Source organism: Prionailurus viverrinus, chromosome E2 (genome assembly GCF_022837055.1).
Source record: "Prionailurus viverrinus isolate Anna chromosome E2, UM_Priviv_1.0, whole genome shotgun sequence".
Lineage (NCBI taxonomy): Eukaryota > Metazoa > Chordata > Mammalia > Carnivora > Felidae > Prionailurus > Prionailurus viverrinus.
In genome coordinates, this window is record NC_062575.1 from 1,731,198 (window position 1) to 1,748,918 (window position 17,721).

Genomic DNA, 17,721 nt, shown 5'->3' on the forward strand with positions numbered 1-17,721 from the left:
AACCGACCGAGCCACCCAGGAGCCCCTAGACATCCTGATGTTTAAGAAAATGATCGAGATATAGAATTTATACTTGCACAAATATTTTCTCAAAATGGATAACAGACCTAAATGCAAAACACAAAACCACAGAACACCTATAGGATGATAACACTGGACACTGAATCTTGGATTTGGCAATGCCTTTTTATACAACACTAAAAAGACAATCCTTGAAAGAAAAACTGGGTGATTTGGACTTGATTAAAATTAAAATTCTGCTTGGCAAAAAACAGTGTTAAAGGAATATGAAAATGATACTTACACGTCATTAAGGAATTCCACATGAAAGCAACAACGCCACACCATTACACACCTGCTAGAATGGATGAATTCCAAAACACTGACACCACCAGATGCTGATGAGGACGCGGAGCAACAGAAACTCTCATTCACTGCTGGTGGGGGTGCAAAATGGGGCAGCCACTTTGGAAGACTGTTTCTTACAAATCTAAACATACTCTTATTGTATGATCCAGGAAATCACACTCCTTGGCTTGAACCCAAGAAGTGGAAACTTACATCCACACAAAACCTACACACAAATACATATTGCAGGCTTCTCATAATTGTCAAACTTGGAAGCAACAAGGAAGTCCTTCAGTACGTGAGTAAACTGTGCTATATCTATCTAATGAAATGTTATTAACCGATAACTTGTACACATCTTAGAGCAGCTTTATTTGTAACGGCCCCAAACTGGAAACAACCCAAACACCCATTACTAGCTGAATGGATAAAAACCAACTGTGGTATATGCATACAGTGGAATAATACTGAATACAAATGAAAGAACTATTGATACACACAATGAGATGGATTAATCCCAAAATAGTTATGGATAGTGACAAGGGCTAGAGTCCCTATTCCCAGGAAGTATATACCATAGGATAGGATAAAATTCTAGAAAATGCTTGCTGTTCCCTATGAATTGTGGAAAAGGGTATTAAAAAGACTGCGATAAAAGGATTATAAAGGGATACAAGGGATGTTGGGGTTGTGTTGAGTATGTTCATTATCTTGACTGTGGTGATGGTTTCATACGTATATACACATTCTGAAACACATTTCATACTTTAATATGTGCAGTTTATTTCATGTCAATCATACCTCAACAAAGTTTTTGAGAATTAAGTGTTCCCCATAAAGTTCATATTTACTGTCCCTCTCGGAAAGTCACATCTCCCAACTATTTTGGTTCTACCACATCCCTCTCCCCAGTTTAGGAGGATGAGCCCTGCCTCAATGTCAGCAAAAACTGGAGAGCAGTGAAATCCATGTCCCACTTCAGGCACTAGGAGTGCCAGCTGAGTCAGAGAAGCCCTATCCTTGGAGCTCTCCTTTGTCAGTGCTGAGGTTCCTGCCTGTGTACTGATGGCCACAACCTCAACAGCCCAGGGAGGTACAGGAATCCACAAACCTTTAGACACTGACAGTAGCCTTGGCCACAGGAGATACAGATGTCTGAAGATCCTAAGAAGTTCTATACACTCTCATCCCTCAACAATCATATGGGCATCTGTAGATGTCTCTTGGAGAAGAGATACATATCCTCTCATTTGCCACATTCACCTCCACTCCATTATCTCAGTGTTTCTGTACCTGTTTTGATCCCCACCTTGCCCTGTGGGCCTTCCACGCAAGAACACTTTGCCTGTGGGATTCTGGATATTGGGGACATCAGGGACTGGCTGATCCAGGAGACAGAAATCCCTGAAAAGTCCTGGGGAATATGCGAAATTCCCTAGAAACAAGAGACCCACTTCATATGGTTTCCAGAAGCCCTGGGGATTATCACACCAACTATGCCCTCCTCAAAATGAACTCTGGGCTCACAGGAAACTTGCCTTCCAGGCCACAAGATGAGGCACCCAAAGCTCTTCACTCTTTTCTAGCAAAGCCTTGGGCAACAATGGAAATTAGGCCGAGACTGAGATTTTTCTCTGCCATCCTGTTGACCCTTCTGAGGCACATAAAGTTGGTGCCGACAAAAGGTGTTCCTCCCTTCATGTTGGAAGAACCCAACTTTTTCTCAATCCATTGCACACAGTAAAGAGACCCCCCCCTCCCCCAACACACACACATACGAGTATCACTGCAGATGAGAGCAGCGTGAGGCAAGCAGTTCTAAAGTCAGGTGATGTGGAAGCAAGACGAAGGAGTCCTGGTTATTGTGTTTACAGTCAACATTGTTCATGAAGAGAAATCCTGTCTGGAAATCCCCAGCAGACTCCAGTTCAAATCCTTTTCGCCAGAGCTGGATCACGTCCACTCAGAATCCAGCCATGCGGGAGGAAGTGAGCACCTCACAGGGCTCAGAACACTCATGATTCCCTCCAGGGAACAGGAGAGAGAGCCCAGGGGTCTGCGTTTCCTGAGCATATCAGAGTGACTGACACTCGCGGTGGGACCTTGACAGCTGGCAGCAAAGAGATGGCTTCCGCCACAGGCACTGGCAGTGACAGAACTCTGTCAAGAGCCCTGGGTAGTCTACAAAGTGCAGTGTACCTCATGAAAGCTTCCCACCTACATGCTTCTTATCGGGAACGTCCTCATGATACATGTACGAATGATGGCTGGTGGTTCCCTCCCAAGGGTACTCACAGAGATTTTCTCTGGTGTGAGTCCTATTAGGTCGAACAAGGAGACAGCACATTTTCTGCATTCATAAGGCCTTTCTCCAGTGTGAACTTTCTCACGCTAAACAAGTTTAAGAGGTGTAGCTGAAGGAGCACCGAAACTGTTGCATTCGTGAGGCTTTTCTCCAGTGTGAACCCTCTGGTGCCGGACAAGATGGGAACTTCTGCTGTAGGCTTTCCCGCATTCGCTGCACACGTAAGGCTTTTCTCCAGTGTGAACCCTCTGGTGGAGAATGAGGCTAGAGTTTCGGCTGAAGAATTTCCCACATTCGCCGCACTCGTAAGGTCTGGCTCCAGTGTGAACTTTCTTGTGCTGAACCAGGTGGGAGCTGCTGATGTAGGCTTTTCCACATTCGCTGCACACGTAAGGCCTTGCGCCGGTGTGAACTCTCTGGTGTAGAATGAGGCTGGAATTGTGGCTGAAGCATTTTCCACATTCTGTGCACTCATAAGGCTTCGCTCCAGTGTGGATTCTCTGGTGTACAATAAGGTTGGAGCTATGGCTAAAAAATTTCCCACATTCACCGCACTCATAAGGCCTTTCTCCGGTGTGGATTTTCTGGTGCTGCACAAGTGTGTCTTTACGGCTAAAGGCTTTCCCACACTCGCTGCACTCGTAAGGCCTGGCTCCAGTGTGAATTATCTGGTGCTGAACAAGCGTGTCTTTGCAGCTGAAAGCTTTCCCACATTTGCTGCACACGTAAGACCTTGCTCCCGTGTGGACTCTCCGATGTTTGATGAGGCTTGAGTTATGGCTAAAAAACTTTCCACATTCAATGCATTCATAAGGCCTTGCCCCAGTGTGAATTCTCCAGTGCTCGATAAGGTGGGAGCTTTGGCTAAAGAACTTCCCACACTCACTGCACTCGTAAGGCCTCTCTCCAGTGTGAAACCTCTGGTGTTGCACAAGTGTGTCTTTCCGGCTAAAGGCTTTTCCACACTCACTGCACTTGTAAGGTCTTTCTCCGGTGTGAATTCGCTGGTGCTGAACAAGGTGGGAGCTTCTGCTATAGGCTTTTCCACACTCACTGCAGTCGTAAGACCTTTCTCCAGTGTGGACTCTCTGGTGCTGAACAAGTGTGTCTTTGCGGCTGAAGGCCTTCCCACATTCACTGCATGTGTAATGTCTTTTTCCAGTGTGAAATTTCTGGTGCATTTTTAGGTGAGACAGGTGAATGAAGGCCTTTCCACACTCTTTACACACATGCGATGCTTCTCCGCTGTGAATTTTTCTGTGATTGATAAGAGCTGATTTCTCCTTGGACATATTTCCACATGGCGGGCATCGAAAGGGTCTTACTTCAGTCTGACTTACCTGGCTGCCGAGGAGAGTAAAGGTGTTCAGGAAGGCTTTCTCGCTGTCGGTGCAACTGAAGAGCACCAGTCCATCATGGTCTGTCTGCTGCCTGCCGACACTGGAGCCGGCTGGGAAAGATTCCATGCACTCAGTCCTTTTGTACGGAATCATCCCATTGCTGGTGGTAGGGCACTGGAAGAGGCCAGAGCTGCCCAGAAAGTCCATCCCCTCCTCCCTGCAAGTACAGGGTTTCCCTGGCACGTGGACTGCATAGCTCTTCACGTATGAGGCCCCATCAGCGTCCCCTCCGAAGAGATCCTCTCCACTGCATCGCTTCTGGTGCCGGTAAAAGTCCTCACGGAGTAAGAATCCTCTCCCACACGGGCCACGTGTGTATGGCTTCTGCAAGGGGGGTGATCCCTGGCGTTCCACCAAGTTCAAAATGTCTCTTAAGAGTGGATCACACACCTCACACGGGTGGGCTTTCTGGACGAACAGACCTGACTCGGGAGTCCTGAGCTGCGACACGCCGACAAAAACGTTCTGCTCACGCGTCTCCTCATTGTCTGCTTCACGCCAACAATCTGAAAGCGAAAAGAGGCCGGTGAGGTACACGTGGGCTTTGGTGGACAGCAGCGGCCGCATCACATCCATGTGTGTGACGCACCAAAGAACGAGTGCCCTGACTTGCTGCTGGAGCCAGCAGGCCCAGTGTCGGTCCTGGGCCTCTAGCAGTCACAGTAAGGAGAAAGAATGGGTAGCAGGCATGACGGTGGTGCATGGTAAAGGGAGCAGAGGTCTCCAGCTCACTCCTCCACGGAGCAGGGCCTTGGCGGCTGGTGCCAGGAGGGCTCTGCGCAGAAGGCTGGGTCCAGACCCAGGAAAATCTGACTGCGGTGAGTAGCTGCTCCTTAAGGACTGTTTAAGGAGATGTGCACAACTCACTGCACATTAAAGCAGCCAGTGTTGCAGAGTGTGGCAGAGGGAACAGAGAAGAATGAGACACGGACACCAGAGAAAGGAGGAAACAGTCAGGGCTGGAAGACAGAAGAGAAGAGACAAGTGCACAAAGTGCCAGGAGTGGGGAAGGCAAGGCAGAAAGGAGGTAGCGCTATAGGCCCTGGCAAGAAAACACTGGTGAACACGAAGTAGGCTGCAAGTCTGACCTGAACCCAGCACTGACATGGCTCTCCTCCGGTCCTCAGTCTGCAGGGCCAGGTCCCCTGTGGGTCTCGCTCACTGTGGCTAGAGTCAGGTCAGCCCCGTCAGACACCAGGGCTTTCTCCCCCTCTCCCCATGGGCAACTACATGGGATCTGGAAGATGAAGTTGTAAAGAAAACCCAGGGCACATGAGTGGCCCAGGTAGACCCACCCCACAGAGAAGAAAATGAAACGTTAGGGGTGCCTGGGTGGCTCAGTCAGTTGAGCCTTTGACTCTTGATTTCAGCTAGGGTCACGATCTCGTGGTTCATGAGTTCGAGCCCTGCATTGGGCTCTGTGCTGACAGTGTAGACCCTGCTTGGGATTCTGTCTCCCTCTCTTTCTCTCTGCCCCTCCCCTGCCTGTTCTCTATCTCTCTCTCAAAAAATAAAAATAAACTTTAAAAAAAAAGAAAAAAAAGAAAGAAAATGGAATGTTAAAAATGGAAATCCTTGAAGAAATATTTGCCAGAGCAGCCCTGAGACATTCATGAGCGGTGACCATGTCAGTGCCTGTAATTCCTGGCATACTCAGGCCCCAGGAAATGTCAGCTGGATGGCGAGGGCAGCACCTGGGACACCAAGGTACCGTCGATCGGGACAGATACCTGGCCAGGAAGCGCACAGCCATGTTGAATCTGTTGAGCAGACTAAAAAGGCCCTGAACCTCTAACCTGTTCCTGCAAGATTTTGAGCAAAAAGTGTTGGAAGTGTTCAGCAGGGGAGGGGACACTGCACATGGCCCAGCCCCGGCACCCACAGCACCTATTCTGGGACCCAAACAGGGGAGGGAGTCACTGAGGTGGCTGGACAGAAAGAGATGCCTCTAGGAAACAGGGGAACCAAACCCCAGGGACACGAGTGAATGTGAGGGCCTGTGGAAGGCAGCCTCTAAGATGGCCCTAAGAATGCCTGCCTCCTGTGTGAGCCTCTTCCTTGGACTGTAGGTTAGACTGACCGACCCATTTTCTAAGGAACGGAATAAGGGGATGTCACTTTCAAGGTCAGGTTGGAAAAAGGCTGGATTCCATCTTGGGTACTCTCTGCTCACTTGCTCAGAGAGGAGGCAGCTTCCATGTTACAAGGCACAGCACAGAAAGGCTACCAGGACAGAGAACTGAGGGAGGCTGTAGGTCAACAGCCAGAGAGGAACTAATTCCCACGTTCAATAAGCCACAAGAAACTAATTCTTGGGAACAATCACATGAGTGAGCCTGTAAGTGGATTCTTCGAGAGAGTGGCTTTCGGATGAAAACACAGCCCTGGCTGACTCCTTCACTGAAACCTCGTAAGAGAGCCTAAGCAAAAAACATCCAGGAAAGCTGTGACCAGATTCCTGATGCACTGAAACTGAAATAGTGAATTTTTACTGTTTTAAGACACTAAGTTTTGGGGTAATTTGCTACATACTCACAGATAAAACAGGAAAACAGGGACTTACCCAATGAGGCCACAAGTGCCAAGTTCTCCAGCATCACATCACGGTACAGGAGTCTCTGAGCCTCCTCAAGGAGCTCCCACTCCTCCCGCGAGAAGTACACGAACACATCCTCAAAGGTCACACAGCCCTGTCGTGATGGGGGGGAGAGTTGAGCCACAGGCAAGAGGACTCCCCAGTCTATCCACTCACATGACCACCCTGGTCCCTCTCCTCCCAGCTCCCGACTCAGAGGAGACACCAGGTCTTGGTGCCACTAGTGCCTGCTCTCTTCTCACGTCCCTCTGAGCACTGGGTGCAGAGCAGAGCCAGGCAGGCGGGCAGGTGGGTACTGGGTAAGCTCTGGGTCCAGCATGAAGGGCGCCAAACACTCGTGCTGGCCAGTTCTCCCGGTGTCCTTCAGACCATGCCTCCCAGACACAACCTTAATGCCATCACTTCACACTTCTCCTCACATGTACATCACTCTTTGAACCACCCCTTCTCCCCATCTGGGACTGCCACTTCCACTACCAACTTTCTGGATCACACCATATGCACCCACAGGGCAAACCACCTCCCACCCCATGCTGCTCTGCACGTGGTGTCCAGGAAGTGCTCATGTATCTTTGGGACAGGTACACTGTCACCCAGTGCCTAAGCGAGAGACCCAGTCCTCAGTCCCAAGTTTCAACTTTTCTTGTCATTAACTGCATTGCCACCATGACCTGAAGACACTCCCTCCTAAACTTAACCCGTAGCTCCACCGCATTCAACATACCGGCCACCACCTTTTGAACTTCTTCAACCAGTACCCTTCCCCAGAACTAAAACCCACATCCAGCTCGATGTCTCAACTAAGGAGTTTCTGGGACTTCTTAAGCTAAACATGACAACAGCCTAACTCCCAATAGTACCACTGAAAATTACTCCTGCTATCAGCTTCCCTATCTCAGTTGATGGCATATCCGTCATTCTCCCAGGTAAAGAAAGCACAAAACAAAAACAAAAACCTTAGAGTAATCCACAATTCGTTCCTTTCTCTTATTCACCCTTCACGCAAGAAAATCTGGTCACTCTGGTTAAAAAAACAGATATAACGGGTGCCTGGGTGGTTCAGGCAGTTAAGTGACAGACTCCCGATTTCGGCTCAGGTCACTATCTCATGGCTTGTGAGATCGGGCTCTGTGCTGAGACCACAGAGACCGAGGAGCCTGCTCCTCCTTGGGATTCTCTCTCTCTGTCCCTCCCCTGCTTGTGCATTCAATCTCTCTCTCAAAAATATATAATTACCTAAAACAAAACGCCCAGATACAAAATCCACCACCATCTCTCACTTCCACAGCCGCCTCTCTGGGCCAGCTGCCGTCAACACTCACAGACTACTGGTAGGCTCCCCACTCATGCCCATGCTCTGTTCTCAGCCAGAGAGCAGCCAAAGGGAGCCCGTTAAGATCCGGGTCGGGTCACCTCTCCTGCTCCAAATCTGCCACGTCTTTCACCACCCTTGGAACAGAGGCCCAGCTCCTCAGGCGGCCACTCCAGGCCCGACCCCTGACCACCTGCCGTCTGCTCTGACCCGATTAAGAGGGACCTACGGTTCCCGAGACACTCCTAACTCATTTCCACCTCCAAGTATTTGTGCCAGCGCCTTGGAAACCCTTGCACACCTCATCCCACCGATAGTGATACCCGGAACCTCGGCACATACCCGCGGGGAGTGAGTGCCCTCCGCCGCCTTTGCACTCAGAGGGAGCGATGAAGGCCAAGTGAGGAAGGTCCTAGAACAAGCCGCCCCTCCGCTCACCTGAGCCCCGTCCGTCCGCGCCGCAGCCTCCATGGGATCCCGTGAGCAGAACCGGGTGGTGAGAAGCGGGCAAAGCGGGCAGGCCCTGCGGGCTCAGCCGGAACCCCAAAGCTCCACTAGGCACGATGCCCGCGGGCCGACTGTCGCGCTCCCAGCCCGTCTCCCCCGGGTACAAACGCGCACAGCTCAGGGTACCGCGGCCGGAGCGTCCGAGGGCAGCGCGCGTGTGGGAAGGCCCCGGGAAGGGCGCAGCTCCAGCCGACACCTCCGCGCAAGGCCGCCGGTCCCACGACGGGGCTCATGGAGAGTAACAAAGGCGCGTACGGTACCGTCCTTCCGGGCTCGGTTCCGAAGAGCCGCGCGGGAAGCTCGCCCCGCCCCAGACTCGGGGCCTCAACGGCCCGTGTGGAGAGTCCCGGCACAGGCAAAAGACGTCACGCCGGCGACGCCGGAAGTCCCGCCTCAGCCTCTCCGGGCGGCGGGAAACGCCCATCTTCTGGGCTGTCGTGAGCACAACGCCGATGTGGCGGCACAGACTTCTGGGTAATGTAGTTGGAGCCCTGCATCCAACCAGGCAGTGGGCATCTTTCCAGGTCTTCCTGGCAACCGCCTGGCCGCCGGGGGCGGAGGCCTCGAGGAGGAGAAAGTTGCGGGGGAAAGAGGGTCCTGGAGTGCCAAAGCTCGTCTTAAAGGCGACGCACCCATATTTCTGTGGTCACCTGGGGCAAAGTCATGTCCTCAGAGGTCTCCAGCGCGTGATCCAGTCTTTAATACTGGGGGAGCTGTTTCACCTCTCAGCTTTGGGGACTGAGATTTAAATTGAACAGTGAATATGTCCCGCTGGTGGGGACTTTGTGTAGTACCATTAAATGTTACTCCAATTCGTTAATTCCCAAATTTAAATCCCTGAGACGGCGGTGACATCATCACCTGTGAACTTACTGACATCATCACCTGTGAATTTACTGAAAATCAAAGTTATCGGACCCAAAAGACACCTTCTGATATATAATACCTGGGGGAGGGGCCCTAGCGTAACCTGGCGAAGTAGAACTCTTTTTATGACCTCCCTCCTTCCCCCAAGATTTAATAACTAAAATGGGAAAGTACTACAACCTACTTCATGGAAAATGAGATGATAAGTGCTTAACACAGGGCCTAGCGTTAAATACAGGCTCTTATTGTTACTATTGTTATCATCACAAGGTTGGTACATATACTGATGTAGGAGGGTGTCAGGGACCCCTCTTTGCAGAATCACTGGTGATTTGTTTTCAAACACAAAATACAACCACTCTGAGTCAGCAAGCAGCATCATAAATAACGGTGACAATTTTTGCATAAAGCACATGTGTATACCATTAGGTGCATTTAATTTTTAAATTAAAAAAAATTTTTTTAATGCTTATTTATTCTTGAGAGAGACAGAGTACGAGTAGGGGAGGGGCAGAGAGAGAGGGAGACACAGATCTGAAGCAGGCTCCAGGCTCTAAGCTGTCAGTACAGAGCCCAACATGGGGCTTGAATTCATGAACCAGGAGATCATGACCTAAGCCGAAGTCCAACGCTTAACCGACTGAGCAATCCAGGTGCCCTGAGGTGCATTTTATTAAAAAAACAAATCTTATATAGGAAGGTTTCACAAAGCACAGGTAGGTCTGTTGTGCAAGGGACACATTCCTACAGGCCATATGATTCAAAAGTTAGGACTATCAAGACTGCTCTTAGGCTTAAGTAGGTGTGGACTTAACATGGTTTCATATGGCAGACCTTAAAAACAAATCAGTTATTTTGCTAGCAAAAATGGGTTTCTTCTGAAAGAGCAGAGAATTGCAATTCAGGACAAGTAATCTATTGCAAAAACCATAGACTAGTTCAGCAAACAAAAGTAAGGAACTTATTTATGGAGAAGAAAGAGGAAGTTGGGAAGGATTGTTTTGAACGCAAGTCTACTGGAGAAAAGCAAGAGTTCAGGGTGAATGTGGTTTCTCTTTGTTTGAGTTGCTGGGGTGGTCAATTTCTTGTAGGAAATGCAGTGCACATCTTTTCCTGTTAGGGTCTGTAGTTAATGATTCTTCCCTGTTGATTCTTCTGTTGGTCTTGGTAATTGGAAATTCTTGATTTCCAGTAGTACTGAGTGAGAGTTCCTCCTTTTGGCCTCCCAACTCCATTTTAGTGAGGTTGTCCTTTATTCATTTTCCCATTCCTCCCTTTTGATCAGGATCCTTCTCGGAAAGCATTGCTGATCAAGAGTCAGTTTTTTCTTAATTCAGTGGCCTTTTGTCCCTCGGTGCCTTTACTGAGCAATTAGGCCTTTACAATTTTGAAGGATATCTACTTTTTCAACTGTGGGTCGGAGGAGGCAGGGCCAAGTGCACTAGAAGTCCCATGACTATCTCAAAGGGTGAGAATCTGTGGACAGTGGGAGATCTGAGAATTAGGACTGATGGCAATATTTTTGAACAATGTATATAGAAGATCTCTACACATTTTGCCTATTGAGTCTTACCAGTGCCATTAGTGTGTTCAACTAACCCTGAGGACTGAGGATGACACACACAATCAAAGTATAAAACCAGCCAAACAGAACTGTTGAAGCACGTTATGGGTAAAATGGGTTACCCAACCACCATGATGTTTGAGAGGTGTTTCTCAGGTAGGGATAATCTTTTCTTTTTTTTAAAAAAAAATTTTTTTTCAATGTTTATTTATTTTTGGGACAGAGAGAGACAGAGCATGAACGGGGGGGGGGGGGGGGCAGAGAGAGAGGGAGACACAGAATCGGAAACAGGCTCCAGGCTCTGAGCCATCAGCCCAGAGCCCAACGCGGGGCTCAAACTCAAGGACCGCGAGATCGTGACCTGGCTGAAGTCGGACGCTTAACCGACTGCGCCACCCAGGCGCCCCTGGGATAATCTTTTCTAACAGAGTTTTAGCCACAGAAGAAGCAGTGGCCTATCTACAAGGGAAAGCTTTGGTCCAGTGAGACAACGTATAAACCATGACTAAAATACATTTATATCCATGAGACAGGGAAAGCTGTATGAAATTCATTTGCCAAACCTCAAATATTCCATTGGGCAGTTCAAAGTGGGAGCAATATGAACACGTTTCCTTGTACCACTGGACAAACAGGACAAGTGAAGTAGGCACTTTTGTGGCCTCATTAATATTTCCTCACCAATATTGGTTCATAAACACTATCATTTTGTCAGTAGACCAATAGTTGTACATTGGTAAATGGTGGGAATTTTAGAATTTCTGGTAGGGCCATATTGTCATTTAGTCCAAATAAGAATTCTCTCTTTTTATCAGATCAACAATTATTAAATTTCCAATGTTGTTTTCACTTTTGGGGGGTCAATTGTTGGGTGTCTCTGGTCAATTCTTCCAAATTATCATGTGCGAGAACATTCTTTTCGACGATGACAGAGGTTTGGGTCTTGGGTCTCCTTGAGAGAACCATTTGGCAGAAATATCAGTGAGGTGGATTACTTTGGCCTCCAGGGAGTTGAGTCCGGAATGTCCAGGAAGCTTAATAATAAACAGAGCAGCTGGCCTGTTTAGCTCAAGTAGCCAAAGGTGAAGGTGCTTCCTCATTGACTTCAAAACAAGTTGAATGGCATACCTAGCACTAACATGGTCCTAAGTTAAGTGTAAGGGAAGCGAGGACATACTTTTCCTCTCAGGAGTCCAAAAGAATAGTATTGGTGAACACCTAGACCATTTCTAGCACAACCCATCAATTTGATCACCGATGCCCATTTTATTATCCATCATCTACATTTTGCCCTCTTACGCCCTTGTTAATGTGACAACCAAAATTAAAACCTCATCCATTCACCGATTGCATCTCAATGTTAGGATTGTTGGGTGAAGTCTTATGCAACTCAGGTCCAAATACTGTCTCTCAGAGCTATATATGTTTATATATGGCTTATACACACAATGTCTCCACTTACACCCAGTATAATATTAGTGTCCAGAACACAATAGAAGGACATACCGAAACCGTGGGAGAGATAACCACCACCAAGTTTCTATATACAACAAATGCATCTTCAAAGAAACAGTATAAGACTATTTGAGACCAAACATGAGAAATTTAATGAAAAAAAAAACTGACATAAAGAACACTTTTAAGATTCTATTTAAGGTTGAAGGAAAGTGATCCCAGATGAATGGTCTGTGATGGTAGAAGGAATGAGGATCTATGAGAGGGGTGTGTTTGTAGATTAATACAAACATTCTCTGTATAAGACATTAATATTTCCTTTTTGAAGACAGAGTGATGGGTTGCCATGTATAGACTCAATAGCACATAAACTGAGATAAGCAAATTAATATTTAAATCTTATATTTTTCAGGAGAGCAAAGATTTTATCTCTATTTTATTGTGTTAAATAAGTGCGTTGTCATTTTCAGCTTAAATACTAATAAACAGAATCACTGTATACACCCCACAAATATGAAGAAGGAAAAATTGAAATGTACAGAAATAACCAATGGCAAGTTTTTATTTTTTAGTTAATTTATTTATTTTGAGAGAGAAAGAGAGAGTGCACGCACATGCATGTGTGCAAGTGGGGCAGGGCGGAGAGAGAGACTCCCAAGCAGGGAGGGCTTGATGTAGGGCTTGAACTCACAAACTGTGAGATCATGACCTGAGCCAAAGTTGGAGGCTTAGCCGACTGAGCCACCCAGGTGCCCCTCTATAGAAAGTTTTTAAAAGGAAATGTACAGAACAAGTGAGGCAAAGAAAAGCACACACATATCCACGGAGAATGTATTTAAACCTAAATATATATGAGCCATCTCATGAAATGAGTATGGAGTAAATGCTCAGATCATCAGCCAGTAATTTTTGATATATTAAAAATATTCAACAATAACATGGATACAAGGGACACATCTAAAATATAAATATATGAAACAGGTTTTGAAAAATATACCTGTTATAATTATTACAAAATAAGACACAAAAACATGCTTAACATGTATTTATATCAGAAAGAAATAATTTTAAGTGAGAAAGCATCACCAAGAAGATATAACAGAATATGTATGTAACTTATGATACTGACTTAAATTACATAAAGCCAGTTTGAGAATAGCAAGGATAAAGATACCAGTCCACAAATGCATCAGGCATTTTTATATCAGCCATCTCAGAAATTAGTAGAAACAGCCGATATAAAATTGTTAAGTTTCTCATGGATCCACACATCAAGAGTGATAAATCTGGCCTGACACATACATTTACATACAAGTAAAGGATGTTTATATTTAGTACAAACTGAATGTTTACAGTATAGACAACCATGAAAAATATCTTTGATTTGTGTGGAGTGAAATAAGACAAGGAAACAATCAAGACATCAATCAACAACAGAGGTAAATGGAAAATATTAAAAGGTGTGTTTGGAAATTAAGTTATAAAATACTAAATAACCATGTAACATAAAATAAAGATAATAAAAAGTGTAAATATTTTGACTAAATGACATCCCCACATATTCTTGAGCGATGTGTTTAATAAAATTCTATAGGTACATGAATAGTTTAAAATACATATATTATAAATAAAGGATAATTAACAAGTGATACATTCGGATGATTCACAAGTGATACATTCATCTTGCAAATACTAAAAGAAAAAAATCCATAGTAGAGAAAAGCACACTAATGATTTCATTCATATGGATTTCACAACAAGCATAAAATGTATCTGTGATTAGTGACATTTGTAAGGTGTCAAACCGTGAATTAAAAAGAAAGAGAATTAGGGGCGCCTGGGTGGCGCAGTCGGTTGAGCATCCGACTTCAGCCAGGTCACGATCTCGCGGTCCGGGAGTTCGAGCCCCGCGTCAGGCTCTGGGCTGATGGCTCAGAGCCTGGAGCCTGTTTCCGATTCTGTGTCTCCCTCTCTCTCTGCCCCTCCCCCGTTCATGCTCTGTCTCTCTCTGTCCCCAAAAAAATAAATAAATGTTGAAAAAAAATTAAAAAAAAAAAGAAAGAGAATTAGTAAAGCAAAATTTCTGGATAAAGGGTTCCTCTGAGGTGTAAAATGGGATTTGCAATCTGTGAGGTTCATGTAGGAATTCTAATTTTGCTGTGCTTTTTTATTCTGTGGGGTGTGCACTAGTACTTATTTTATTTATCTTTTTTCTATATGTGTAATTTCAATAAGATGAAGTGGACAAATGTTAGGAGCATGGCTTCATGAGTATTTGCCTGTCAACATCCATTAAACCTCACCCATACATGTCCTAGAACAAAGCCCTGCACAAAGGTGACCATTACTGTCCTTTTTCACTATATATTAGGTTCACTGTTGGTTTTTTTTTTAACCCTTCTAGCTGAGGTTACAGCCCATACTGATTTGTCTCTGACTTGTATCAGTGTCACCCACTTCTTTTTCTAAGAGATTCATCCACGTTGCATGAAGCAGTAGTTTTCATTGCTGTGTTTTCTTCCATTCTGCGACCGTATAATTTATTTAGGCATGTCCCCATTGATAGCTCTGTGGGTTGTTTTGGGTTCTTGGTTATGATCAATCAAGTGGCTTATAAGCCTATAATCCTACAACTGACCCTTGAACGGCACGGGGGCTGGGTGTGCTGACACTTGGTCCGTTGAAAATCCGCATATAACTTTGGACTCTCCAGAAACTTAACTAAAATAATAGTCTGCTATGGACAGGAAGCCTTACTGAGAACATAAACAGTTGGTTAGCACATATTTTATATGGCTAGAGAAATGAAAATGATATTAAGAAAATCATAAAGAAGAAAAAATACATTCACAGTACGGTACTGTTTCATACAACAACCCCGTGTATAAATGGACCCATGTAGTTCAAATCTATGGTGTTCAATGGTCAACTGTGTATATTTTGGAGGAAAAATGCCCTCATTTCTATTGGGTATACACGCAGAATTGGATTTGCTTGGTTACAATACATAAATATGTTGAAGCTTTGTACAGATCTTGACACATCAAGGAGTTAAAGCAAAAATTAACAGAAGCATTCTTTGAGAATCCATTGGCTATGTGAGGCTTACAATAGAGACCACTGTATATATTATTATCATCTGTAAATCGCACATCCTTTATATCAGTAAAGTCTGTAATGAACTTATGTAGTCCAAATGCCCTTTTCTCGCAGAAGCAGATGTTACACATTTATGACCACATCCCTAAGGATGTGGATCTGATTATCATTAGGGAAGGTCTGTGCGACTGTGTGTCTGTGTGAGTGAGTGAGAGCGTGTGTGCGTGCCTCTGTCTGGATGGCTACATCTGTACATGTGTGACCATTTGGACACGTGTGTCTATCAATGTGGCTGTATAAATAAGTCTACCTTTGGGTATATGCCTGTGTCTGTGTCCTGGTGGGTATCTGTGTGTGCACCTGCACAGGATGTTGTGTCCTGCGTGTGTGTCCCTGGGTGTGCACATCTGTCAATACACTTTTGGGTAGTGTGTGTGATGATGCTGTGGAGTCTGCTCAAACTGTGTAGGTTCCGTGGTGTGAGCGCCCTGTCTGCATCTGCCTCTGGGTGCCCCTGACCAACTGCCCACACCAGCCCCAAGTCCCTTGCTCCGCTCTAGCCCAGTCACGTCTAAGGGGCCCTCTGAGTGCCACTAAGGCCCCACCAGCAGCCGGGCTCTTGAGAACAATGTCCCCACCGGGATATCTGTGCCCTCAGCCTGTTCCCATTCAGAACTTCCTTCCTGTGCGAGGCCTCTCTGACCAGCCCCTCAGGGGGGCCAGTCCCCAGGCCCTGGCCTCAGATCTCCCACCCTGAACTTCCACTCTCTCCAGTGCCCAGGATCCTCACACGCTCACAGCTTTGTGTGTAATGTTCCCTCTGTCTAGATATCTCTGTGTGGGGCTAATTTCTATCTGTATTACAGGTTGAAATTGGCCGCAGGAGGGGTCATGATTGGAAAGGGATAGGCCTGGGGGCCAGGCTACGGTGTTCTCAGTAGCTGGTCTGGCATTCCGCTCTAGACTCTGGGATTCTCCTGTTGGATATGAGCAAGTTCACCGAACATTGACCTCAGTGACCATGACAGACTGAGATAAGGTCAAAAACCACGCCGTCACCATGTCAGAGCACGGACAAAAACAAGAACCCTGTGCAAACAATGGAAATGACCAGGTGCCCACCCTCTCCTGTGTGACCTGAGTGACAGCTACACTGTCCACCAGCTGCTGTAGTGCCACTCCCGTCCCCCGCCTTGAAGATACAATATTTCAGGGGCGCCTGGCTGGCTCACTCAGTTAAGCATCCAAACTCTTGATTTTGGCTCAGGTCATGATCTCATCGTTCGTGAGTTCCAGCCCCGCGCCCGGCTCTGTGCTGACAGCTTGGAGCCTACTTGGGACTTTCTCTCCCTCTCTCTCTGCTCTTCCCTTGCTCACATTCTCTCAAAATAAATAAGCATTAAAAAAATTGTAGTGGGGCGGTGCCTGGATGGCTCAGTTGGTTAAGCGTCCTCCGTTTGCTTAGGTCATGATCTCGCAGTTCATGGGTTCGAGCCCTGCCTGGGGGTCTGTGCTGACAGCTCCAAGACTGGAGCCTGCTTCAGATTCTGTGTCTCCCTCTGTCTTTGCCCCTCCCCTGCTTGCACTCTCTGTCTCTCTCTCTCTCAAAAATATTTAAATATTTTTAAAATTTCAGGATATCCAATCATAGGACCAACCCCATTTCCTGATAACATCCAATTCAGATCAAATTTCCACTTTCTTAAACCTCCTACAAATCACTAAGCACATGCCCAGAGCGCAGAAGACATCCCCCCAACCCACTTCCTGAGTGTCGCACATTTCCCAGCATGCAACAGCCCATGTGGCAGCGCACCAGTAGGCCTCACTGTGGGCACTTCCGGTGCCGGCGAGCACCGGCACCACGTATCCGTAGACCAAATGCTCCCCTGAGCTCCAGGCGCGCACATCCAGTGAGATACCGATGTCCCCGCTTAGATGTCTGATGGACAGTTCAAAATGAGTGGGCACAAAGCCAGTGCCTCATGTCGCCCCGCCCACTCCACCTCACTGACCACCACCCTTCCCACCGCAGCCACAGCAGCCCTCCTCCAGACCACACCTCTCAGTCTTGCGCCTTGACACACGCTGTCACCTCTGTAGACGCCCTCCAACTCCAGCCCCGCCTGAGGGTCCTGCATTGTTCCAGGGCCTGCTCGGCTCTGTGCACTTTAGTTCGACGTCCACCTTCGCATTTTATACACAAAGACAAGGAACTCCAGGGACAAGGAACGGGACCAAAGTCATGTGGCTGGCGATGGTCACGGT

General features: G+C 46.8%; 2 protein-coding genes across 5 annotated transcripts in view; both read right to left on the minus strand.

Moving 5' to 3' along the window:
* Window positions 1–17,721, minus strand: part of LOC125152410 (zinc finger protein OZF-like) — a 516,059-nt gene that overhangs the window by 488,451 nt on the left and 9,887 nt on the right. The window contains exon 4 of one of the 2 annotated variants that reach the window (XR_007147182.1): window positions 10,061–10,811. The exons of the other annotated variant lie outside the window; for it this stretch is intronic. The gene's annotated coding sequence lies outside the window, so the exon portion shown is untranslated. Of the gene's footprint in view, window positions 1–10,060; window positions 10,812–17,721 lie in introns of those variants that run through there. 2 annotated transcript variants of the gene reach the window in all.
* Window positions 1,107–8,811, minus strand: ZNF304 (zinc finger protein 304). Of its 3 annotated transcripts, none has more exons than XM_047834268.1 (3): window positions 8,400–8,811; window positions 6,617–6,743; window positions 1,107–4,559 (listed from the first exon to the last, which is right to left on the minus strand). In XM_047834268.1, exons 1-3 carry the CDS (start codon window positions 8,430–8,432, stop codon window positions 2,740–2,742), a joined length of 1,980 nt encoding a protein of 659 aa, XP_047690224.1. In that variant the 5' UTR covers window positions 8,433–8,811; the 3' UTR covers window positions 1,107–2,739. The 3 variants fall into 3 exon arrangements, with proteins under 3 accessions (XP_047690224.1, XP_047690223.1, XP_047690225.1); XM_047834267.1 differs by having other exon boundaries at window positions 8,304–8,811; XM_047834269.1 differs by lacking the exons at window positions 6,617–6,743; window positions 8,400–8,811 and adding an exon at window positions 5,142–5,359.